The sequence below is a fragment of the Amblyomma maculatum genome, chromosome 4 (genome assembly GCF_055883805.1).
Source record: "Amblyomma maculatum isolate TAMU_Amacu chromosome 4, ASM5588380v1, whole genome shotgun sequence".
In the NCBI taxonomy this organism is placed as follows: Eukaryota; Metazoa; Arthropoda; class Arachnida; order Ixodida; family Ixodidae; genus Amblyomma; species Amblyomma maculatum.
In genome coordinates this window covers 65434338-65456560 of record NC_139347.1, presented here as the reverse complement: position 1 = coordinate 65456560, position 22223 = coordinate 65434338, and the positions used below count along the sequence as shown (strand labels likewise).

The following is a 22223-nucleotide window of genomic DNA, read 5'->3' as shown; positions in this document are numbered from 1 at the left end:
TTCGCGATCTTTGGCTGTAAATATATATCATGACATCTGGTATTAAAAATAGCATTTCAGGACCTACCAGCAACTGTTCCACCCTTTTATGACCTTCACGACTATACCTAACATATTGTCGTCCTTTCTCCTGGTCTGTCTAGTTTCTCATTTCGACATCTTTCCTTTACAACAAATATTCATCAAGTGAAGCATCTTGCGGTAAGCATATTCAAGAAAAAAAAGAAAAGCCACCTTCTAATGCCTGGCATCCACTCGTTTGGCACATAACATCCTTTTTCTGCCCACAGCTTTGGTGAGACAACTTTCAGTAGTAAAATAAGACAGATATCTATGGACGCTTTTTTTTTTCCAGCACAGACAGGACTGCAGACTCTTTTTATGCAGCCTTAGTCCTGAATCAAGACATAAAACTCATGGCAACTTTACATAGCTGGCACTCCAAATCAGCCTAGGGCAAGATAGACATTCATCTCATCTTCCTGTCAGTAGATGTTAATGTTTTACTATAGTTTTTTCAAAGCTCCATGATGCATGAGCAGTGAACTAAGCGTTCTCATATTTGTTTCTTGCTGTTTTCTTTTGAAATATTCAAATTATTTGGATACAACACAATGCTGCTTCAGTTGCAGCAGCATACAACAAACCACAGCCGCTCCAACTATAATGTCCAAACTACAAATATGTTTATTTACACATTTATATACAATGATTACATGGTACAGAAGATAAATGTTGGATTCAGGTGCAGAATCAGTAATGAAGTGCTGTTTGCAAAACAGGCTTTTTAAAAGACACAGGTGCACCTTCGCACTGTTGTTAAAAAAAAAAAAAACTGTCAACAGAGGGGGGAGGGAAAGACCAATTGTTTAAAAAGGAGCTCAGTGTGATTGAAATTTGCTTGAAATTTGGCATGTAAAAGAAATGTAACAATGCTGGCAAGTTTAATAAAAAAATGCAGAACCCAGAGGCAGCTATGCCAACGTGTTCACGCAAGGGTTTGCCCATTTAAGCATCGAGTGACTAACCGCAGTTTACAAGCAAGGTTAGGCTATAATGCTGAGAAAACTTTACTATTTTGTATGCCTTGCACAGAAGAAATCAAAAACCTGCCGCTTTCCTTTCCACTCAGATGTATACATTACACAAACATGAAAATAATGTTTGCAACAGGTGAAAGTGCACATATTAACACACATGTCATGACATATCAGAGGTATCATTACTGCAGGAAATGCAATTATGTACTGTTAACTCGCCCACATGAAAAGAGTAAAGATATTTCATCTGCGGGCCTTTGCCAATACTGAAAAACCTTTCTGCACAATTATTTAACTTCCGATAAAGACGTCTGTATAATCCTTTTTATGTTACAAAAGTTAGAGCTGGAAATTTTGTTCAGTTTTATACCACTTATTTTCGAACGAAAAGTACAATAAAATAAAAAATGCGCCCCAAACGTTTCTAGCAGCTTGATTAAGCTAATAGCGCAAACACAACCCGTTTTTTAATACCTCTATAATGATTTACTTGCAGCTCTCTCTAATGTGCAAGTCAAATTCATTAGAGCTGCAGACTAATTGCCATCGCCATAAAAATACAGAGCTCAATCTTCTCTTACCGTGGATGCTGTTTCTTGTGCTGCAACCTAACGACAAGTTCAGCCTCATACATAGTAATAGATCACCTATCATGTGCTGCAGGGGTTTTTTGCTTTTGAGAACATCACAACATGCAACCATTAATTACAGCAGCATACAGCATTTTTGGAACTGCCAACATGGCTCTTGCATCTGACAAGCTTGAAGAAAAATATTTTGTTGCAAAGTTTCACAGATTTTAATGTAACAGCGTTAAAGACCCTGTTCTTCAGAAAATAAGGCGTCGGCATTCTGGGAATTCGCATTGTGAGCGAAAAATCATGGGAATAGCTCTGGAAGGTGGTGGTTAGCAGGCGGCATCACAGTGCAATGATCGGAATTCGGACTGTGTGATGTTATGAGACCACATGAAATGGCCAATTTAGTAGGCATTGTCAACTCTGGCTTCGCCCTTGAGGGAGAGGGTGAAATTGTGACTTTATACCTATGTCAGGTGGTTTTATATTTTAGCTTATGCCTGTGCACTTAATGATTATGCATGAGATAATCCATGCAGCACACACATCGGCCCAATACTGATCCTGTGTTGACAATGTACTAGTCCTATATAGGACCAGTGTATTGCCAACAACTCAGCCCAATATTGGGCCAATGCAAATTAAAAATTAAAGAAAAATTAAGAGAAGGAAAGTGGATTGACAAACAGAGTCGACAGATGGCAGCCTTTAACGCTGTCAAGTCATACACTTAAAGGTGGAGCTTAAGTGTACCCCCAATTTTTGACCATGCAGCATGCTTAGTAACCATCACTGCTGATGTCAATTTGAACAGAACTGCAATATAAACACTGTTAAGTACAATTGGCTATACACTGCACTCCACAAGAGCTGAGACAAGTAAATAACACAATGTACCGCACCTACAGCGCACACCTACTTCTCATGCACTGCCATGGGTCAACATTGGTTTAATATCATAAAAGAACCAATAATGAGGCTGAACACAGTGACAGTCTAATAGCACACTATTAATAGCAGGCAATAGCATAATTTGCAGAACGTAAAAAAAAAAAGAGAAAAAGGCTGAGCCAAACAATGTATTTGTGAACAACTTTGGCTTGAAAGGGTATTAAGCCCTAGAGTAGCTACAAATTGTAATCAATACTTTTGCATTAACCCATTTACGTCATATTTTATTTTTCTGAAGCTACAAGTATCATGAGTTTAAACTACCAGCCAATTCACCAATGAGCCAATTCATCAGGTTCTTCTTTTTGAGGATGTTTAATGCAATGACACTACTAAAGGGACCCGGAAACATTTTTTTTTTTTGTATAACCTTGGTGATGTCAATACAGAAGATAATAACCTTTTCTCAAAAAAAAAAAAAAAAAAAGAAGTTTTTTTAGCATCCTGTTTAAAGCAGCTACAGATTATTAACTTCTACCTCCACTCAAGCTACGACCTTCATCATCCTCCTGCTACAGGTAGCTGTGGCTCTGCACTTGCCAGCAAACACCATGTCATTGTGCGATTTCAAAGCTGTTTTTGCTTGGGCAGCTTCCTATGACTTTTGCTCCACTGCTTCTTTTCATATGAACTGCCAGTGTTACGCTACTGGCTTATTTTCATACCGATTCACAGACCAAAATTTAATGCGTGTGGTCCATTACTTTTGTCCTAAGACTTACAAAGTCACACTGCCAGAAAATGATGACAATGCAGTTCAAATAAATGTTTTACAAAAAATTCAACAGAGCAGCCTTTACTAGTGTCGACACAGATGAGACCGGTAAATTCATGGGATCGGTAAAGCTGAGTGGGCCAAAAACTTCAATAGTTTAAAATCGAGTATCTGAAGGCTTTATGCAGTGATTAACATTACTTTCAAGCCAATGAGACTTTTCACTCCAAATTAATATATAACAGTTTGTAAATTATAAAACCACTTCGGGGCCTCTCTAAATTTCTCCAGCAGATAAAATGTGAACCAATTTCCCATAATCTTTCGCTGCCAGAGATACCTTGGAAACTTTGCTTGCTCCTGACGTACGCACCATTAAGCAAACAAAGCTTCCGAATAGAGTCTACTAGTGGTCCATATCAAAGCCAAGAAATATAGTTTGCACCAAATGCATCCTTTCCCTCGCATGCAAAAAGCATCACATACACACAACCACAAAATTTTCTTTTGTCTGTTTTTAGATCTTGGTTTCCATTTAGTCACAGAACTCTGTTGACAGCTCGGGTTAAACATGCTTGTGCCATCACACTGTCTTTGCAGTCGTTAAGTGTCCTCCAGAGCATGCCTGCCATAACGAGCAGGCACTGCTGTCTCTGCAGGCAGCATGGGCCTCGGCAAGGGACCTTCCGGGCAGCTCATAGAGCCCTGCTCATTGCACTGAGCTTGACTAGACCCCCACAGTAGAGACAGCCGACCGCTCACAATGCTCAGGCCGAGCAGGAGTGGGGTATCTGCTCTGGAATTCACCTATTGTACCGGTAGCAGTTGGAATGCAAAACATTTGTCTATAACCAGGACTGATGCCAAGGAACCGGTGCCTGGTGTCGTTAGCAGTAATGGGCCTCATAAATCTAACTAAAATGGGCAGCACAGTTCACAAAGCTGCTGTAACGAAGCCGCAAGTGTGCATTAGTCACGAAAGCGAACGGCTGAACATGCCTCCCCATCCTAGGCTCCGTGACCTTCACTACATTGCAACTGCTCATGACCTTATGGACTGTTCTTGATCCACAAGCAACTTGTCACCGCATGCTGAGAGCGCAGCTGCCATTGCCGCAGCAATGAATCTTGTACACACATGCAATGCAACGGCCAAATGTTGTCGTCAGTTTCCATTTGCATGAGGCTAGCGCAAACACACTGTGGGCACACTATCACTGCACAGTCAGCTGCTGGATGACCTGAGCCTGCCGCGCTGCGGGCCGGTCGTGGCGGATGATGACATGGCGCCGCAGTGCATAGCCATAGCAGGTGCGATAGTCACAGTGGGGACAGCAGAGGTTCCGATCTCCGTGGGACTTGTAGTGTTCCTTGAGATGATGCTTCATACCAAACTCCTTGGCACAAACGGTACAGCGGAAGCGCTCGGTAGACTGGCGTGATGAGCGCCGCCGCCGACCCGACGAACCCGCTGCCTGCTGCTGCTGCTCCTCGCCCTGGCACAGGCCACACTGAGACCTCTGCCGCTGAGCTTCCAGGCACTCAGGACAGTCGGGCACAGAGGACAGCATGTCAGCTCCACTGCCCAGCAGTGCTGGGTGGCTATTGCGACCACCGTCGGCACTCGCTGTGATTAGGCACAAAATACACCATCAGGTAACGCACAAAGGAGAGGCTGGCTACCAAAGCAACATGCTATCGTGGCACTGTCAGATAGATGCACCATCCCACACGCCAAGCAAACAAATAATGAATCCCTCATCCATCTGTTGTGCTATCAACAGGTCCCATGACTAGGAAACGAAAAGCTTACGAGGCAACTCTAGTATTCAGAAAGTACGACAACAGCAAACTGCACAAATAGCCTCCCCAGCAGTGACCCAACGCGACAGTTAGGGCAGTAGCATCTTCAAAAGCTATGCAACAATGCGATGTATACTGGCGTAACATAACAAAAGACATGACCGAGACAGGCAGACATATCTATCTAGACACGCACTCAGAGCAGATAGTGTGGGAGACTGTGGAGGCTGCCGAGATAGCTAGGCTGCATAATAACAGTGCTGGTGCGCCTTCGACTACTCTTACAAATGCAGAGTTGCAGCTTCTGTAGAAATGATTCACCAGGACATTTTCTTTTAATTTTTATTTCAAAATCAGTGTTTCAATTGCGGTTTCACCCTATGAATGTTAGTAGGAAGTTCAATGCTTGCGTGTCTACACACCTTCGTCATTTATATTGCCGAGTGGCGCTGGAATGGATCCTGGAACACCAAATAACCCTCATTCTAACTCTAAACAACAACGTGGCAGCTCCATCATCTCCTAACTAATGATGTCATTCGTAGCTGGCCAAGACATGCCATATACCCCAAAGTCTGCTGAGCATGTTCAATGCCATGCGCTTGTTAACTGGGTTAGACATAATATCTAGAATGCATAGTATTCAGAAATGTGGCGCAACAAACACAAACACAAGAGAAGAGACACAACACACGCGCACACTACCAACTGTAATAAGAATCTGAAAACACTTCCTCTTCACCACTCCTCTTCTTCTACACTCAGGTACATCTCATCTTCCTCTTCTTCTTATCTTCCTCTTCTTTGCCAAGGGGATAGTGGCACTTTCTTCCTCGAAGACCATAAACATCGTCCAAGCATGGCAGTCACCAATTCTACACTGTCTTGTTACTCCACACCTCTGCTTTGCCCAGAAACTCATACCACGCTGGACAAGCAAATATCACCACATAGTCACATAGTCACACACTAATAACCACCACCACACATATACAGTAGGACATGTCCATCCACACCACATCACTTGTGTAGTCCCTATGTATTGAAAAACTTAACCTGCCAACGTCTATGAATACTATGCAGCACCAACTAGCCCCTCAAGCCGTTATTTTGAGATATCTAGAATGCATTTTCCTCGTCAGGTTAGGACGATGCCAAGCCAAACTCAGTGCTTCTTCGACTGTTTTATTTTGCCTGGATAAGATCAAAAAAGATGTCCCGACAGGCCCAGCTACTCTATGCACTTGCAAAAGGTATGCGATCTAGATATGCTACCACGTTTGAGAATAAATGTATGTGTTCTGGCTATCTATAAATATGCAACTTTTTCTGTGTCCACAGCTTATGTATACTGTCTTTGCCAAACAGTGAACATAGGGTATGTCTCTGAACCATGCAGTGGAGACCTTGTGTATTGAAAGGTGACAACAGGGTTTCTCATTACCTTCCATAGGATTTGATCCCGGGGAATGCGATAAGTACTCCCGACCATGGCTGACGAACAAATCCCCTTGCGTGGTTGCTTTCCACAAAGACAGCACATGTATCTGGGAAGCTTGTAGCATAACCGCCCCAGGAAACTAGAACTCTACTGAACGAAGAAAGCACACTATAGCAAGAGTGAAAGAGTGTCCGGTTCAGACTTGAAGAAATTCGAAAAAATGTTTGTATTACCTGAAAGTTTGAATAAACGAATTATCCCAGAAGAAATGCGCTGAAATCTGCTCACACAACAGTAAATCTAAACGATGAACAACTGGGAAATGGTCGTCTGCATGTAAGACAAGAACTATGTGGCAACTGCATTTCTTTTTGCAGTTCAGGAAATGCGAAAACGAAACTGCTCCAAAATGATGATGGCCTTCACACTTTTCTTCGCGTTGCAACGCGGTAGCAGACGAGCCCTTATCACAAACGGTCGTTTCACTTATAAGCAGGCTTTGTGGCACACAAGCAAGCGACATGTGACAAGAGCGCAGTTTTGGTGGACTGAGAGAGAGAGAAAGAACCACACAGACAGACTCTATCGAAGAGCCTGTCTAAATCAGTTAAAAATAAAAAATTAGCAACTGTGCAACACTGTAACTTTAATGGGCACTGGCTGTCCAAATTAACATTTTATTGCAAAGGCAAACAAAATCGAGCCAAGTACAAGCGCAAAAGGCAAATGAGCAAATGGAACAACCAGCTATTTCCATGTCTAAAAAGCAAGCAGTGAAAGGGAAAAAAAAAAAAAAAGGTCAGTAGGCACCTTCTAGCGAGAACTGCAGGCACATAGTAAAACTTGTGCACTCTTCATTACCCCATGTGACATGCACTGCTGAGAACTCACATTCTTTGTCACAAAACCCGATCGAGAGTGACTCACAAAAGCATGCAGCAGGCACTAAAGATTCCATGCTGTTCTGCACGTGGCACGGTGACACAATGTAGCCAGATCTCGGTGTCTTGCGTGCATTGCCTCCGATGGACAGATAAGGCACTCCGAGTATACCTGCTAGTTATCTTGGTGCTCACACTATCGTACAGCAACCAAATTTGAAATTGATACGGCGTTAAAGCATGGGTTTCCACAAAGCAGAGATTTATCCTAGATATGCCCGATATGAGCACAGTCTGCGTCTCATAACAGCAGAGGAAAAGATGTGAGCAGCACCGTAAGTGTGCTTGAAGTTGTTTGAAAACTAATCGAAGAAGAGCAAAGCACAAATATAGTCCCTGCAGAGGGGAGAGATAAAGAGAAAGCAAGAAAAAATAAACTAGACCAATGTTGTTTTCAAGTAGGATAACGTGGGGCATTTTTCAAAATCCTCACTCCTTTAAAGCTGACTTCATAAACGGCACTCTGCCTAGCCACGCTCTTCAGTAAAAAGAAACATTCTTTGAATCACTGATGATGTGCTTTTAACTTTTGTTAACAGAGGGTGTTATAACACCATCTGTAAACAGAAGACAAAATGATTTCTTGGTTGAAGCGATAACTACGGCCTACCCTTTTCATCATCATCATCAGCAGCAGCAGCAGCAAAAAGATGCCTAATCTGCATACAAACATAGAATTGGTTGCTTGGTTAACAAGAAACCTCTAAAAACTGTCAATAAAAAAAAATGTCGCCCTGTTGTAACAGCTTTGAGAACTGAAATTCAAATGGGCTGGCCGCTGCACTGTACACTAAAACCTCACTGATAAGCCCTTAACAAACAATGCGAGGAAAAAACGTATTATTTGGAAACAAGTATGATCAGAACCGCCTGATTTTGAAACTTTTAAATGCTAAATCGGGTATAAAGGCATTTAGAATTGAGACTTTGACTGCATAAAATGCTAGATTAGCATTTATAGACATCCATTATGCGCAGCTCCTTTTAGCTCCCGCAAAATTCGGTCCATAGTTGCGTTGTCCTAAATGCGAAAGAGATTTAGTAACAAATCCGTTTTCGTAGAAGGTAATGAAGAGCCGGGATCATTTCCTTGGTTGTTTCCGAATGCTTTGCCACCTTACACAAGTGGCATGTGGAGAAGCCATCGCGATAAATTACAACCGCTTGTGCTTTGTGTTCTTGCTTACGCTGCGTCCCCAAGACCCGGCCCGCTCGTATGCAAGCGAATGTTTACAGTTGTCAAATGGCTCACCCCTATGCGCCTAAGGCACTGCAAAGAAGCCACCGCATTTCTCCTCATGAAATCATGTTTCTGCGGGAATGATACCTCGCACATTGGCTTTTTTTTTTTTTATATGCTTCGCCCTTTTGCTCGTTGGCACTGCAGGAAAGCAATTGTGGTGGGTGAGTGCCGCTGATGAGTTTTTCATGTCACGAGTGTTCGTCAGCACGTGTACAGTCGATCACACAACATATCATACGACCACAATTTGTTAAATTTTCAAGCATAGCAAACCGAGAAATCGTGTTGTTCGGAAACGTGTTAACGCAGCGACCTCGACTGCCTCTTCGCAGCAGATTTTTTCTATAAGATCCACACTGCGAAGATGTCCAGGCACACGAAACAAGTTATTGCAAAAGTGTATGCTCGGAATAGAGCCTGTTTCCGGTGAAACCACTCGGCCACGAAACGAGCACGTAGCGATATGCCTCCTTTTCTTTTCTTGCAGACTACTTGCATAGCTTTCGCTGCATTGCACCTAATGTATGAAACGAAGTATAGAGCAAGCCGAGTATGTTCAGAAAAAAACAAACAAAACAAAACAAAAAAACCCTGATTTATCATGAATTGAAGAGATAATTATTAAAAAAGAAGCTGTTTAAGTTTCTTCCGAACAGTTCTTACTAGACTGATGCAGCGCTAACATTAGGAAGTTAGTTCGTTAGTTATATGGGGTTTTATGGCGCATAAGCAACTGTGGCTATGATGCGCCAAATACAAGACTAGACGATTTGTTACGTGAAGTGCCTAGAGTTATGATAGCCATATATCATTTAAAGCATTGGCTTTCTTAAGAAACGTACAAACAAGAGAAAAATCGACGAATGCTTGTTCGCCTAAAAGCAATGCAGCATGAAATGAAATGTGTTCATTGTAAAATACAGTAAGATATCTTCTCCCAAGTTTCTCAAGTCGTGAGCATGAGATTGAAATGTGATTGAAAGCCGTCGACCCATTGTATCGACGGCTTCATCAGCGTATTTAAGCCTGTTTGTGCAAAAAGTTTGCAGTGTTCGTTTCCACCTCGGTACAGCTTCCAGAGTTCACATGAGCAAGCTACTCAGTGCTGCCGTCGGGTGGGAGCATGGAGATCGTTATGCCTAGCTTTGCTTTCTTGCCGGCAATCAAGGCTAGTGGCATCCATCAAATGTTCAGCCGTTCGGCCCAGACAGTTCTCTCCGAGACTGACAAGCGGCAACATATTACGGGGGAAACTTCAGGGCACGTAGCCAACGGCTAGCCTCTTGCCTTCAGTAGGGGGGCAGGAGATGGGACAGCGACCGCAACAGGTAGCCCTCAAAGCATTTCCGCTGATCAGCAGGTGAGCACAGCACATAAGCCTTTTTGCTACGATCTAACAGAACAGAAAAAAAATATATACTTGACAAGGCAATCACTTTAAGAAGAAGAAAAAGGAAGAAAGAAGGGAAAGCTACTCACTGGCAGCGTGCAGCAGTGGAGGTCCCTCCAGGGCTCCACAGGGCTGTGCTCCTGCCGACGAGAGGCCCTGGTCACGCATGGTCGGGTAGGACGCTGCAAACACTTCACCCAGGGGGTGGCAGGGCCCTCCGTCCAGGAAGCTCTTCTGACGACCGCCACCGACTGGGACCACTGCTTTACTACTGCCACCGTGGTGGCCCTGAGGTCCACCCATGCGGCGGGCGACCAGCCCACCGCTCGGCTCCCCGCCAAAGTAGGGGCTCTTGAACGACGAGCCTGGATCCTCAGGGTGTGGCCGCCCCTACACAAAATGCAGCATTCGTGAGCCTAAGTATGAACGCTCACAAGGTAAATGTGCTGTGCCCTATCCCTAAACCTCTGCCACTCAAAGAGGAAAGGGGGGCCTAGCATGGAACAGTCAATCATCTCGGACGACGGCAGTCAAGAGAAAATTGGCTTGCTATGCCAAGAGCAGCCCCGGCTGCTTTCTAAATGATGGCAAAAATCAGGCGACAACTGCGACATTTCTGTGATGTTCTTAATACCCCTCATGTTTCTTGTTCTGTGACAAGTGGACAAAAGCGCAGCGGGACAAGCATCGCTTGACATTTCCTCCATTAATTCTTGCACAATTGCTAACAGCAAAGAAAAAAAAAACTAACTTTTTTTTCTCTGGGTGCACACTCAAACTATCATTTGTGCCCCTGTCAACCAAGTGAATACCATCAAAAGCTGACCTGAAAGGAGTATGAACACAAAATTTTTCTTAGTGGGTACTCTTCTTTTGGAAAAAGCACAAGACAATAGCGTGAATGGATTACTCCATGAATTTCACCCAAGCCTGGTAATTAATTTACAATTCATTTTCTTCTCTCACATTAATTTTAGTTTCAACAGCTCAGTGGTGACTATGATGACAAATTTTAATTTAAATCACATGAGGCCCAAAAATCTGCAATATAACTGTTTTCTGTTTAAATTCACAACACTTACTACATTAGCCTCCCAGAAGAGCTGGAAAGAGAACAAATGGAGCGGCAGCTACGATGTTGCTGTTCTTGCCTATTCAGGTGACATGGAGTGAACTTCGATAACACAGCCAATGGTCAGCAGATGAACCCAAAGCCTAAACAACATCGGAGAAGCTGAAAGCCAAATTACTTTCGACACATGAGCAAGTTCTCCAGGGCAATTTATGTTTCCCAACCGCTTGCACAAAAATTTAAGCCACCTTACATGCAGTAAGGCAAAAGCCTTTTTGCCTCCTTGCTGCAATCCTTGAAACGCCCCATTTTTCTAGAGAGAGAGAGAGAGAGAGAAAGAGAGAGAGAGAGCCTCATTTACTCTCTCTCTCTCTTCACCAACTATTGTCATCTATCACTAACTATAACTATCGGTCACAATATGCCAGAACTCCACCGATATATGTACCACAGAATTTCACAAACAGACCTTGCCCACACGAGATTTTCACCACGAACCAAGTAAGGCTTTTGCCTTAATAATTACAAAGAAAGCGTATACACCAGAATCTGGTGTCTCAGTCTGTATACCCTGTGCCATGCTACCATAGTCTGCCGGCCTAAAGAGGAGAGTAGCCTAACCAACCTGCAGGAGGTTGTGGTAGCCGACAATGCGTTGCAGGTGCCCATAGAGTGCTGTGGCGTCCCGCTGCTTCTGCATATCGTGGGGCACCAGGCAGTTGCCGAGAGATGTGGCACCCTTGCTGTGCTGCTGCGAGGAAGGAGGCTGCTGCGACTGTGGGTGGGATGGTGATGGGTGGGGCATGTGCGACGACTGCAGGGGCAGCGCCTGGTGATGGGGCAGTGGTGGAGGCAGTGCCAGCTGCGACGAGGCCTGGGAAGACACAATGCTGGTCGAGGTGGCGGTCAGGGCAGAGGAGGAGGACGAAGATGCATCCAGGGCCATCGGCAGCTTTTCGGTCGAGCGCTTCACCAATAGGCGTGACTTTTGCTGCTCCCGTTCCCGCTCTCTGAATGCCGGATCTCGCCGCTTGAGACGCATTCGCCTGCGCTGCCGCTCTCGCTCCATGGCCCTGCAACCGAGGGTCAAGTTAACCTCGTCCATGTGAAGCCGGCACATCAAGCAAGCTACTATTTTCATGTTCCCGGAATTAAGCTAAGTTTTCCCTGACTATTTCGGTTAATTCCCATGGAAGTGGAGAAACATAGTGGCCACGATAATGGACAGCATATAACAATCACAGCAAAACAACTACAGCGACATCTTGTTGATATACACTCCCGACCTGACCAATGCCCTATAGAGGCAATGCATTTTCATGCAGCTAATACGATCCTATTTCTATGCACATTTGCATAATACAGTCGTGAAAAAGTATTAAAAACTCGTGTGGTTTCCAATTTCGCACCAGGAGGCAGAAAAAAAATGAGAAGGGCTCAATGCTGCTGAACCGAATATGGAGTGAAAGCATTAGCTACGGGTGACCGAGCATTCTTCTTCTTCTTCGTGGCTGTTCAAGGTCATTCGTGACTGCGGCTACGGACTACGCGACAGGCCGAAACCTGGCGTAGTATTGCTTTCACAATAAAACTCCTGGCAGGAGGGCGATAGCAGCTGTATTAGCAATAATGCTCGTAACCGATTATCAATGTTTGACACGATTTTCGATAGATGCCGTATTTACCCTTGTAACGAAGCCAGCCTCCAAATTTTGTCAGTGAGAATTTACTTTTTTTTTTTTTTCGTAGAACATCCAACAGCTTTGCGTCATCACTGTCATAGACCGGAGCACTGACCTTAGCAGAATGCCAAGATGCTGCATGACCAATAACATCTCAGCATGGTTATCTTTTGACAAGATCTATGGTAGAGGTGACATATCCAGTGAAATTGGCAGAGTTACAAGTTTGAAATGCAGGCATGAAACTAAGTGATGAAATGCAACCTGTTGCTACAAGTTTCAGAAAAGCTTGCTTTTGGACACTGAGAAACAAGAAATCAGCACAAAGTGAGATCATTTCCAAGTGCTGTAATACATAAAAGTATGTTCTGTGTTGAGTATGTTTCAATCACCATCTTTGGAGCTTGTTGCTCTGAATGAAACTATTTTCGGATAATATGTTTTAATTTTCAAAGTCCATGAGAATCATATCAGTGAGATTCAATTGTGTATACAGAAACTGCATATGCCACAATTAAAACAGTCCTACTCTTCCTGTTTTAATGGAGCTGTTTTAGTTTTGTTTTTCCTGACGGTAGACCACAGTCAATCTAACAAAAAAACACAGATAAGAAAGGAGTAAAAAAACACAGAGACAAAAGAAACAGCGTTTTCTGTTCTTCAAATAACCGAACAGCATGCAATAGTACTCAACTTCATTCTCGTGCTCATCTGTGTTTTTTCTCTTCAACTCCTGCTCTGTATATATACATTCTTTACTGCACAGAATTTTCCTCATAATGTCTGTTTAACCACATGCCCAGCAGTCCACACAACTCACGCCACCAATGGTACTATTGAACAATGGTACAATGATGGCCCTTTAAGGCGGGGGGCATGGTTCAATTGAGTTAAGCACATAACACGTTAAAATTTTTCTATGTGTCACTGCCATTTGCTATACGCACGCCTGTTTTACAATACAAGGAGAAAGAAGCTTCACTTCAGGCACATCAGAAGTAAGGTGAGAATCAGCTGAGCATTGCTAACTGGACTTCAAGTAATTCAACAAGTTTGTTCTACTCACACACATGAGAGAGAAAGCTTTAATACAAAAAAGGGTGGCCACAGCAACCATCTTTATTCCGTTGCTCCACACTAGGGAAGATGGAAACGAGTAAGGACAGAAATAAAGCAACAGAATGTTCCTGAAAGGCTTCCCAGCTCCCGCCACAAGCTATAAAAAGTGGCCACACAGGGCAGTCAGTGCACCTTACACACATGCACGGAGGTTAGGTAGGCACCTGAAGCTGGGGTCCTGACGGCGTAGCTGCATGCGTGCCCGCTGGCGCTCTCGCTCCAGAGCACGGAAGCTGGGGTCCTGCCGCTTGAGCTGCATCATGCTGCGCTGCCGCAGCCGCTCCATCTCCCTGTAGGACGGGTTCTGCCGCAGCGCCTGTAGCCGCTCCCGCTGCAACGCTTTCTTCAGCAGTGGGCTACAAAGAAAGCCCATACAAATGGTAGTGGTCGGATGTCAGTAGCGAAAGACTGGGACAGCTATTTTTTTCAGATGCTTACAGTGGCATCACTAGGTTTAGTAGCACCCAGTGCAGTGGCCTTCCAGATCTGCAGCCGCCAATTTCATGCAGTGCCTAGTGTATCATCATGCCCTCCTTCATTTGCAGATTTGGTTCGGCACCATCATTCAGAAAAAAAAACATTGTGTGAAAACCCTGCACACCTTCTTTGCACTGTGCACCACTTTAGTGTGACACCTCTAAACTGCTGCACTGTGGGGACTACAAAGATTAATAACAAACGCCGATCATAGCCCAGTAGAAGCATCACTTGGCTCGATGCAAATTCCCCCCCCCCCCCCCCCCTTTGTGTCACTCAGAGCTCTAAATTCTGGCATGTGGTTTCTGAACATTTAGGAGTGTGCATGCGGGCTATTTAGAAGTACACGCATAATTCGTTTCAGTATCACTCGTGCTGCAAAATGTAAAACAAGCAGCTTATGTTCCAAGACGTCAGATGCAGCCGCCGTATAGAAATTTCAACCCCTACTTTAAAACACAGATATTTTTTTTAAGCTTGTGCTGTCTCAGAGTTGGCTTTAACATGTATTTTTGCTCCAGGACACAGCTACAAGGCAACATTGCTAGAGCTAAGTATGTTTGGTCATAAAAGAATAAAAGCAGAGCGTAAGACACATGAAAAATGGGGAAATAAAGGTGGTACACAAAAGATAATCTCAGCCACGTGGTTTAAAACCAGCAGGATCAGAGGGTCATTTGATAAACCTAGCAAGTTCATAGCTGAGCCCACTGATGCCATCACTGACAGAGACCAGTGAAGTAAATACTCACAAACCGGATACTCTAGATCTGACGACAGAAAGTGTCCATTGAAACGAATATGCAGGCCTTTATGTTGAACAAATATTACAAATATTCACACACACACAAAAAAAGGAATAACAAAATCAATAACTTCATAATAAATTGCCCCTAATTTTTTAAAAACAACAATCATAACAGTCGAGCATAAAATAAAGCTACTGATGTAATCACAGAAAAAAATATATGTGCAACAAGGCACACATGAGACGTGTGCATAAAGAATCAACGTATTATTACAAAATCTGCTAGCTATTTTAAATGTTCTGTTGGACAGTCATAATACCAAACACAAAGAAAGCGTTGTTACAAGAGAGAGAGTGCCGTAATTATAAATTGTGACAATCAACTTGAAGCAACATATATGAGCCATGACAGATGCCACAGTGGAAGGCTCCAGTTAAATTAGACGAAGTTGGCCAAATAGTTAGACAACGTAGACTGATATTGCCATGCGTCTTTTCTGCTTCACCTCCTGGGATTGAATCTAAGACCTCTGACTCAGTAGCTGAGCACCCTCAGCCCTGAGCTCTCATGAAAAGTTGTGCACTTACATGTGCAGCATGGGCTTTTGTAGTGCATAAGCATCTGAAGCTGTTATATATCAAACATACGGTTGTACAGATCTCAACGCTGTGCTCATGAACTAATGGTATTCAAAGATTAATAGTTAGTATGACATCTCCTAATTTCAATAAAAATAACTTGCAACAAATCTATCCGGCAGGTTTCTAAGTTGCAGCGGAAAAGAACGTGCTTGTCGTGAAATACTGTGAAATGCTCTTTTCTTCGTTTCTCGTCTTTTACGGGTGAAAAATAAAATATCAGTTACTGTGGCTGCTTAGTCACTTTGTTCACAAAGATGCTTTCCTTGTCTGGTGGGTATGAAGCTATGTGTAAAGCGGGCCAGACGCAAAGTTGACAAATAGGCAACTTCAATATCCATTCACCAAGGATCGGCTTTAACAGGCACAATTTTTGTTGACTGCATTGTCTCAAGTAGACTCGCATTTTTCTTGCAGGCGAACTTTACTCAGGCGAGTTTTCTAATTTCTTCGTTACAATGACCACGGTTACAAGAGTTGCGTGCCAAGGGGCTCACCTGCCATTGTGCACAGCGAGAACATTAAGTGGTGTCCAGCATATATGCACCAAGCAGCCCCCCACACGTAAGTGGCACATGGACCGAACATGCAAGCCTTACTAATGCACGGCCATTTCTTCCACAAGAATAGGCATTCAGAACATCTTTCTCTCTTTTCTAGCTGCTGATGACGATATGGGCTGCTATAGAAGAGAGTGAACGCTAATGATTTCGTCAGGAGTACTTGCTTTAGTTGGCTTCGTCACATATCTCATAAACACATGGATTAGAACTGCATGTTGGAGAACGAAGTAGCACCAATGACATCTTGTTGAGGCACAGCGAGTTGTGCACACTGTGCATGCAGCATGACATCGTTCAGCGAGCTACATGCTCAATTTTCAGCGAAGAGAATGTCAGAGTAAAACAGTATGCCAAAGCTGACAAAGTGCCCAGATAAACTCCTTGTGCAGGCCTCGCTTGAGTTGGTATGTTTTGCGCACGTTTGGTGCGGTGCTTCAAAAGATTAGCTATCTGCTTCAGTCGGCAATTATGAACCTTTCAGTGAAAAAGTTTCAGAATTTAAGATACTTGTAAGAAACATGTCTAAAAAGGCCACAAAGAAAATTCAACCCTACCTGATGATTACTTTTGTAATTTCTGTTGTGTCTTGACACATATCTCCACATCATGACTAGTGAGATTTCAGAATGCTGTTTGAAGATCTTTTAACTAATTCATGTAAGAAGTCATTACATAAACAACTCAGCTCATTTTGCAAACAGACATAAACCTTATGATTATTAAAGTAGCACCTCAATGCAATACTTACAATTCGTGGTTTTGTCTTCTTTAACCAACAGCCTCATTAGCAGCAAAACGGGTATACGTATTAGGTCGCGCACAGTCCATACTTCATGTATATATATATATTTTTTTTTAACTGGTTTATGCAGAAAACTTTCCCAGGCATTTTTAGAAGAATCAGTTGTATAAATTTTCAGATAAGTGAATGAGTTCCTCATGCATCTAAATTTTGGTTTTCACAGTTCTTTTTAAGCTAATGCTACCTAAACTTTGAATGCCTTTTTTTTAAATCTCAGAGCTAAGTTTTAGGAATTGAAATTGGCGTTAGTGAAGGGAAAACTGTGATGGAGGTTACAGTCCTTGGACCAGCAAGAAAGTTTTGTCCTTCAACTTGGCATGTGGCAAGAGGAATGTGGCCAATTGCCTCATTATGCATGTGATCTGCACTATTGAATTCCGGTATTCTATTCTCTCCAGTCAGACTGCCTGGCTGGTGGTCATAACCTTCTCTTCACTGGTGTTAGCTGCAACTGTGAGACCTTCCTCCAAGGCAAAACAGATTTGAATTTCTAGATAAAAGCAAGAACAAAAAGCTGAGGGCTTGATTAGAAGCCCACTATACAAAGAAAAAGACATGTCAATTGGTTTGCCAGACTCGTAGCAACTGCCGTGAAAAATGAATAGTGATTACTGCTTCAGAACAGCACTAAAGAATGAAATCTGCAGATAGGTATGCCAAAGTTTTGCAGCTAAAAGAAGAGACAGCGCAGCACAATTTTTTATATTCTGAATTATTTTATTGCACACTTTTATTGTGGAATTCACGGCTTTTGTTTGATGCTTTGGATGTTTTTGGCAAGTTCACTAAGCGCGATTTTTTTTTCGTGTCAATTTTGTATATATTAAAAAAATTGTCTGAATAGCTGCATCTTACTAACCTTACAGCAGAATCATTTCGTAAAAAAAAAAAAATTTAAGGACTCTTACATTGTCAGTTTTATTCTGTTTCCAAATGACATGGCACCAGAAAAATAAATTTAAACGAACGCAAAGCCATGGTTTGAAATGAGAAACGAGGCTTTGTACCAGCTTTTGTACATCCACATATTTTTATTACCGTTTCTTATCATTATGTTTTTATATTCATGCTTTTTCAACCTTTTCACATTTTTTCTCCCCGAAAGTTAATACTGAAGGACTTTTCTATTTCATTATGTGTATTTTGCTTAAGTAGATATTATGAAAGTTCATGAAAGAAACTTTAAATAGATACATTTTGGGATATGTTAATGTTTCATCAAAGCTGTTTAAATACTGCATTAAAATCTTCTTTCCGAGACATGTCAGTGTCCCATTTACTTATGGTCCAGAAAGAATTAAACAGTATAACACTTTACTTGAAATACTGTAGAATGTCGCTGACGTGTTCCTGGTTCATATGTTCAAAATTGAGGGGCAGTGAAAATCTCCTGTAGTGTTACTCTGTTTCCCTCAGTTAATACGTACCTGGATAACACAATTTCCCGGCTATGGCGATCAAATTTTTGACAAACTGTGTTCATATAATATATTTAGCAATTAAGTGCGTTAGCGCAAATGCTATAAAACTGTGTCTCGAATCAACATGAGGAGTGCCTTACGGTGTGCTTAAGATTGGGCTTTAATCTCTAAGCATTTGTTTCTTAAACTGCATTGCTCATGAGTGGTTAAATCGACCTGAACAACCAAAGCATTGCGGAAACCAACTGTTCTACTGTGATTTTACTGACCTGCTATTCTACTTACACTAGTGCGCTGGTAATAGCACTAGGCATCTTATCATTTTCAATGGCTGGTTCAAAACAACTGTCCACAACGATTCCGTTGCAAAGCAGGTTAGACATAGCAGCGACCCGTGCACTGCCAACACGCAGGCAACTGGAACATCTTTGCAAGATGCTATCATTAAGGTGAGTGCAATGTACTCTTGCTTCTAAGTTACGGATAAGGCTATCTACTACCATGTTTTATACATCAAATTATTGCTGTCAGATTAGCAGTGATGAGCTTCATGTTCAGTATAACGCAGTTACATGCTTTTGCATTGCTGCATATTTTTTTTTTTTTTTTGCCTGCTCAAAAATAATTTTTAACTAAGGTTTACATTGAAATAACATTCATCAAGCTGTATTTTAGTATATTATGCTGTACCCTAAAAAATTTTAATAAAATGCACTAAAACTATTCTTTTTCCAGATCGTCAAAAAGCTTTTTCTGGCTCAAAAGGCTTTGAGTTTTTTATTCTGTGTCTAGTTTCTCAAAATATTTAAAACATGTACACTCCAGAATTTTTTTCTTTGTATTTTTTTCAACAATAGTGCTACCTTATCAAGGTCATTTTTTTCTTCTTTATTCTGATTTTTTTTTTTTAATGGCATTTTCTCCTGCAATATCTACAGCAAGTATTTGTGTTAAAATAAATGTCTCTACGAATCAAAGTGAATTCTCATATTATTTATGTATTTTATGTCGTTTAAACTTCATAAGTTTTATCTGAGACTTTTCAAAAACAGTCGCTTTCCCCTTGATAAGGAGAGAGTTAAGGCCTGTTTTATACAAAGCATTTGAATATAAGGTGCCCAGCTAAATGTAACCAAGCTTTTAAGAAGAAGATGGAGTCTCCTGCAGCAGCACATTTTTCGCTCTGCCATGCCATGCCACCTAGTCTAGACTAACTAGCTCTTGAAAAAAAAAAAAAAAAAAAGGAACCTTGAAAAATAATTGGCTGAAGTGTTCAACAAGGTACTGTTTACATGGCTTTTTTATCAGTCCTAAAATAAAGCGTGCAAAGTTGAAAATCTACCTAAAAACAGTGGTGCTACTTGAGCAACCCAAAAGAGAAAAATCTGCTTGCCTCATAAGCCATGCCCAATACAAATGCAAAATCTTGTTGGAGAGAGCGTTCTAGGGATAAGAGGATTCATTTTCTTCCACAGCGCATCTTGGAAAGTTCAGGTAGCACTATCGTAAAGTGGTAGATTTGATTTTCATTTGCTTTCTTGCAGGCCTGGTAAAGAAAAGCTGTGTAAATGGTACCTAATTTCAAACATTTCGGCTGGCAATTTTTTAATATTATCTACAACTTTCACAAAAATGCTCTTTTCTCACAGTCAACATTTAAAAATTAGCCAGTTGGTTTTGACTAAATGAAAAACACTGCAGACTAGGTGACAGAACTCTCAAAAGAAGTCAGTTTATTTCGCTTCAATATTAAAAAAAAAACTTTGTTACATTACATTCAGCTGGCTGCCTGGTAAATAAATAAGGTGGCAGCAGGAACTACACATCATCTGCTACAATACTTGCTTAACACAGCTACGGAACTGAAAATGGTATAATCTATAAACTTTTCTTTTATAATGGCTGGAAAATATCTTACACTGCAAACACGAAACTAAGTTCCTTCTGTTGGTCAAGCCGACAAGTGATAAAAGGTGCATATGCAGTGTTTAATGCTATGATCGCACAGCCTGACAAGCTCTTGGTCTGAACCAGATGTTAAACTCCCCTGTGGGACCTGTACATAAAAATCAAAAACTGCAAACTACTACCAACAGCTTAGTTGAAAGCTCAATGGTGGTGCCTCTACCAGCCTCTCACTAGCGTTCAAGTCATGCACTGATTCGGTTTGTAGGTTCATAACGGCAACAGTTAGCAAGCTCCGCTATGACATCACTACAGTGAAAAGAGCTAAATATTGCTTCATTTTACACTCTGCTCTCCCTGTTCATCACAAACTAATTAATGTCAAATGGCATTTTATGTGTTCGAGATGATGCTGTAAGCACTGTTCCCATTATTTCCCAAGGAGAGAAATCACGGCTTTCCAATCTGCTGGCCGCAGCAGCACCATGTGTATGTACATACCTGCAAAGGTTGCAGTCCCACTGCTTGGCTCCGACATCCATGTCCTTAGCCAGGTTTGAGGACTTATCATTCGCGGAAAGCCCGAACTGCTGTTGTTGCGGCTGCTGCTGTTGCTGCTGCTGATGTTGCTGCTGTTGCTGCTGCTGTGGCGACGCAGCATCGTTGCTGAGGAACAGCTCCCGGGTCTCCAGGTTCATCATGAGAGAGCCGGGTTTGTCGGTGTCAACAGAGATAGGAGCTCCATCCTCCTTCAAAATTGTTTCCACCGGCACAAAACTTGGGAGATCACCTGGACGCCGAAGGAAACCGACATACACTAGTCAAGTGACAGAAGAACCGCGCGACAGTCAGTCAGCCGCGGTCGCGCCGCTACCGGTGGGAAAGCTCAGATGTCTCGATCGTTTGAGACGATTTCAGCTATTCTAAAGCCATCTTAGTGGGCAGAAATGTAAATTTCAAACAACGATTTTAATGTGACGTCAAAGATCTTGAAGAGGCCGCCTTCCACAGGTGAGGGCCTGCTCTCACTCCACTGAAACACCTGGACAAGCAGAGAGCTCGAATAGCGATGCTGTGTCTGTTTATTCGTTACACGCTTAACTACAAGGCTCACATCAAAGTCGGAGCAGATCGCGGTGGTTGGATGGTGCAAAAGTGCGCGAGAAGGAAATCATAATCGCGGCTGCGGCCACAATAACAAGGATGCACGAACTAGTCACGCGAACGTCTCTGGTCGAATGGAAGGACGCTTCTTACCATTCAGTGGCCTCTCGCCTTCCATGCTAGCGTAGATGATCATACAAGCGAATTCTTTCGCCTGGAGTTGCGAAGAGTCCTCGGCACACCTCGCAAAAGCGAAGTTGATGGATAAGGAGCTCACGTTTTGTTTAAACTCCCGAATAACAATGCAGACAGCAACAATCACGAACACTCTCCATCAAGGCGACTTGTTGATTTTTTTGCTTGTATTTGCTTGCTCCAGTGTGCGTGCGTGCGTTGCGTGCGAAGCGAGGAGCGGCGCCTGGCGGATTGCGTTAAAGAGAAAAGTTTCATTTATTTCAGGCATGCCTTTATATCGTAAGAAATACTTATTTCATGCGCTTGTTAAGACTTATAAAGATCGTAAAGACGCAAAGCTGTAAACACATTGACAAACGCGGTACACGCTACTTTTCTTCGGCAACTTATGCAT

General features: G+C 42.5%; 1 protein-coding gene across 1 annotated transcript; it reads right to left on the bottom strand.

Moving 5' to 3' along the window:
- Positions 1 to 662: 662 nt before the first annotated feature.
- Positions 663 to 22037, bottom strand: LOC146191278 (uncharacterized). The gene is made up of 6 exons (XM_084601787.1): positions 21788 to 22037; positions 21032 to 21320; positions 14140 to 14331; positions 11800 to 12247; positions 10192 to 10492; positions 663 to 4911 (listed from the first exon to the last, which is right to left on the bottom strand). Exons 1-6 carry the CDS (start codon positions 21828 to 21830, stop codon positions 4499 to 4501), a joined length of 1686 nt encoding a protein of 561 aa, XP_084457913.1. The 5' UTR covers positions 21831 to 22037; the 3' UTR covers positions 663 to 4498.
- Between the last annotated feature and the right edge of the window lie 186 nt (positions 22038 to 22223).

Bases quoted from the DNA above. Each gene is read 5' to 3' on its own strand.
- LOC146191278 (XM_084601787.1), bottom strand. From the start codon at position 21,830: ATGATCATCTACGCTAGCATGGAAGGCGAGAGGCCACTGAATG. The intron at 10,493-11,799 runs GTTGGTTAGGCT...CATTTTGTGTAG, and splicing joins GCTACCACAACCTCCTGCAG to GGGCGGCCACACCCTGAGGA. The intron at 4,912-10,191 runs GTGAGTAGCTTT...GCCTAATCACAG, and splicing joins TCCACTGCTGCACGCTGCCA to CGAGTGCCGACGGTGGTCGC.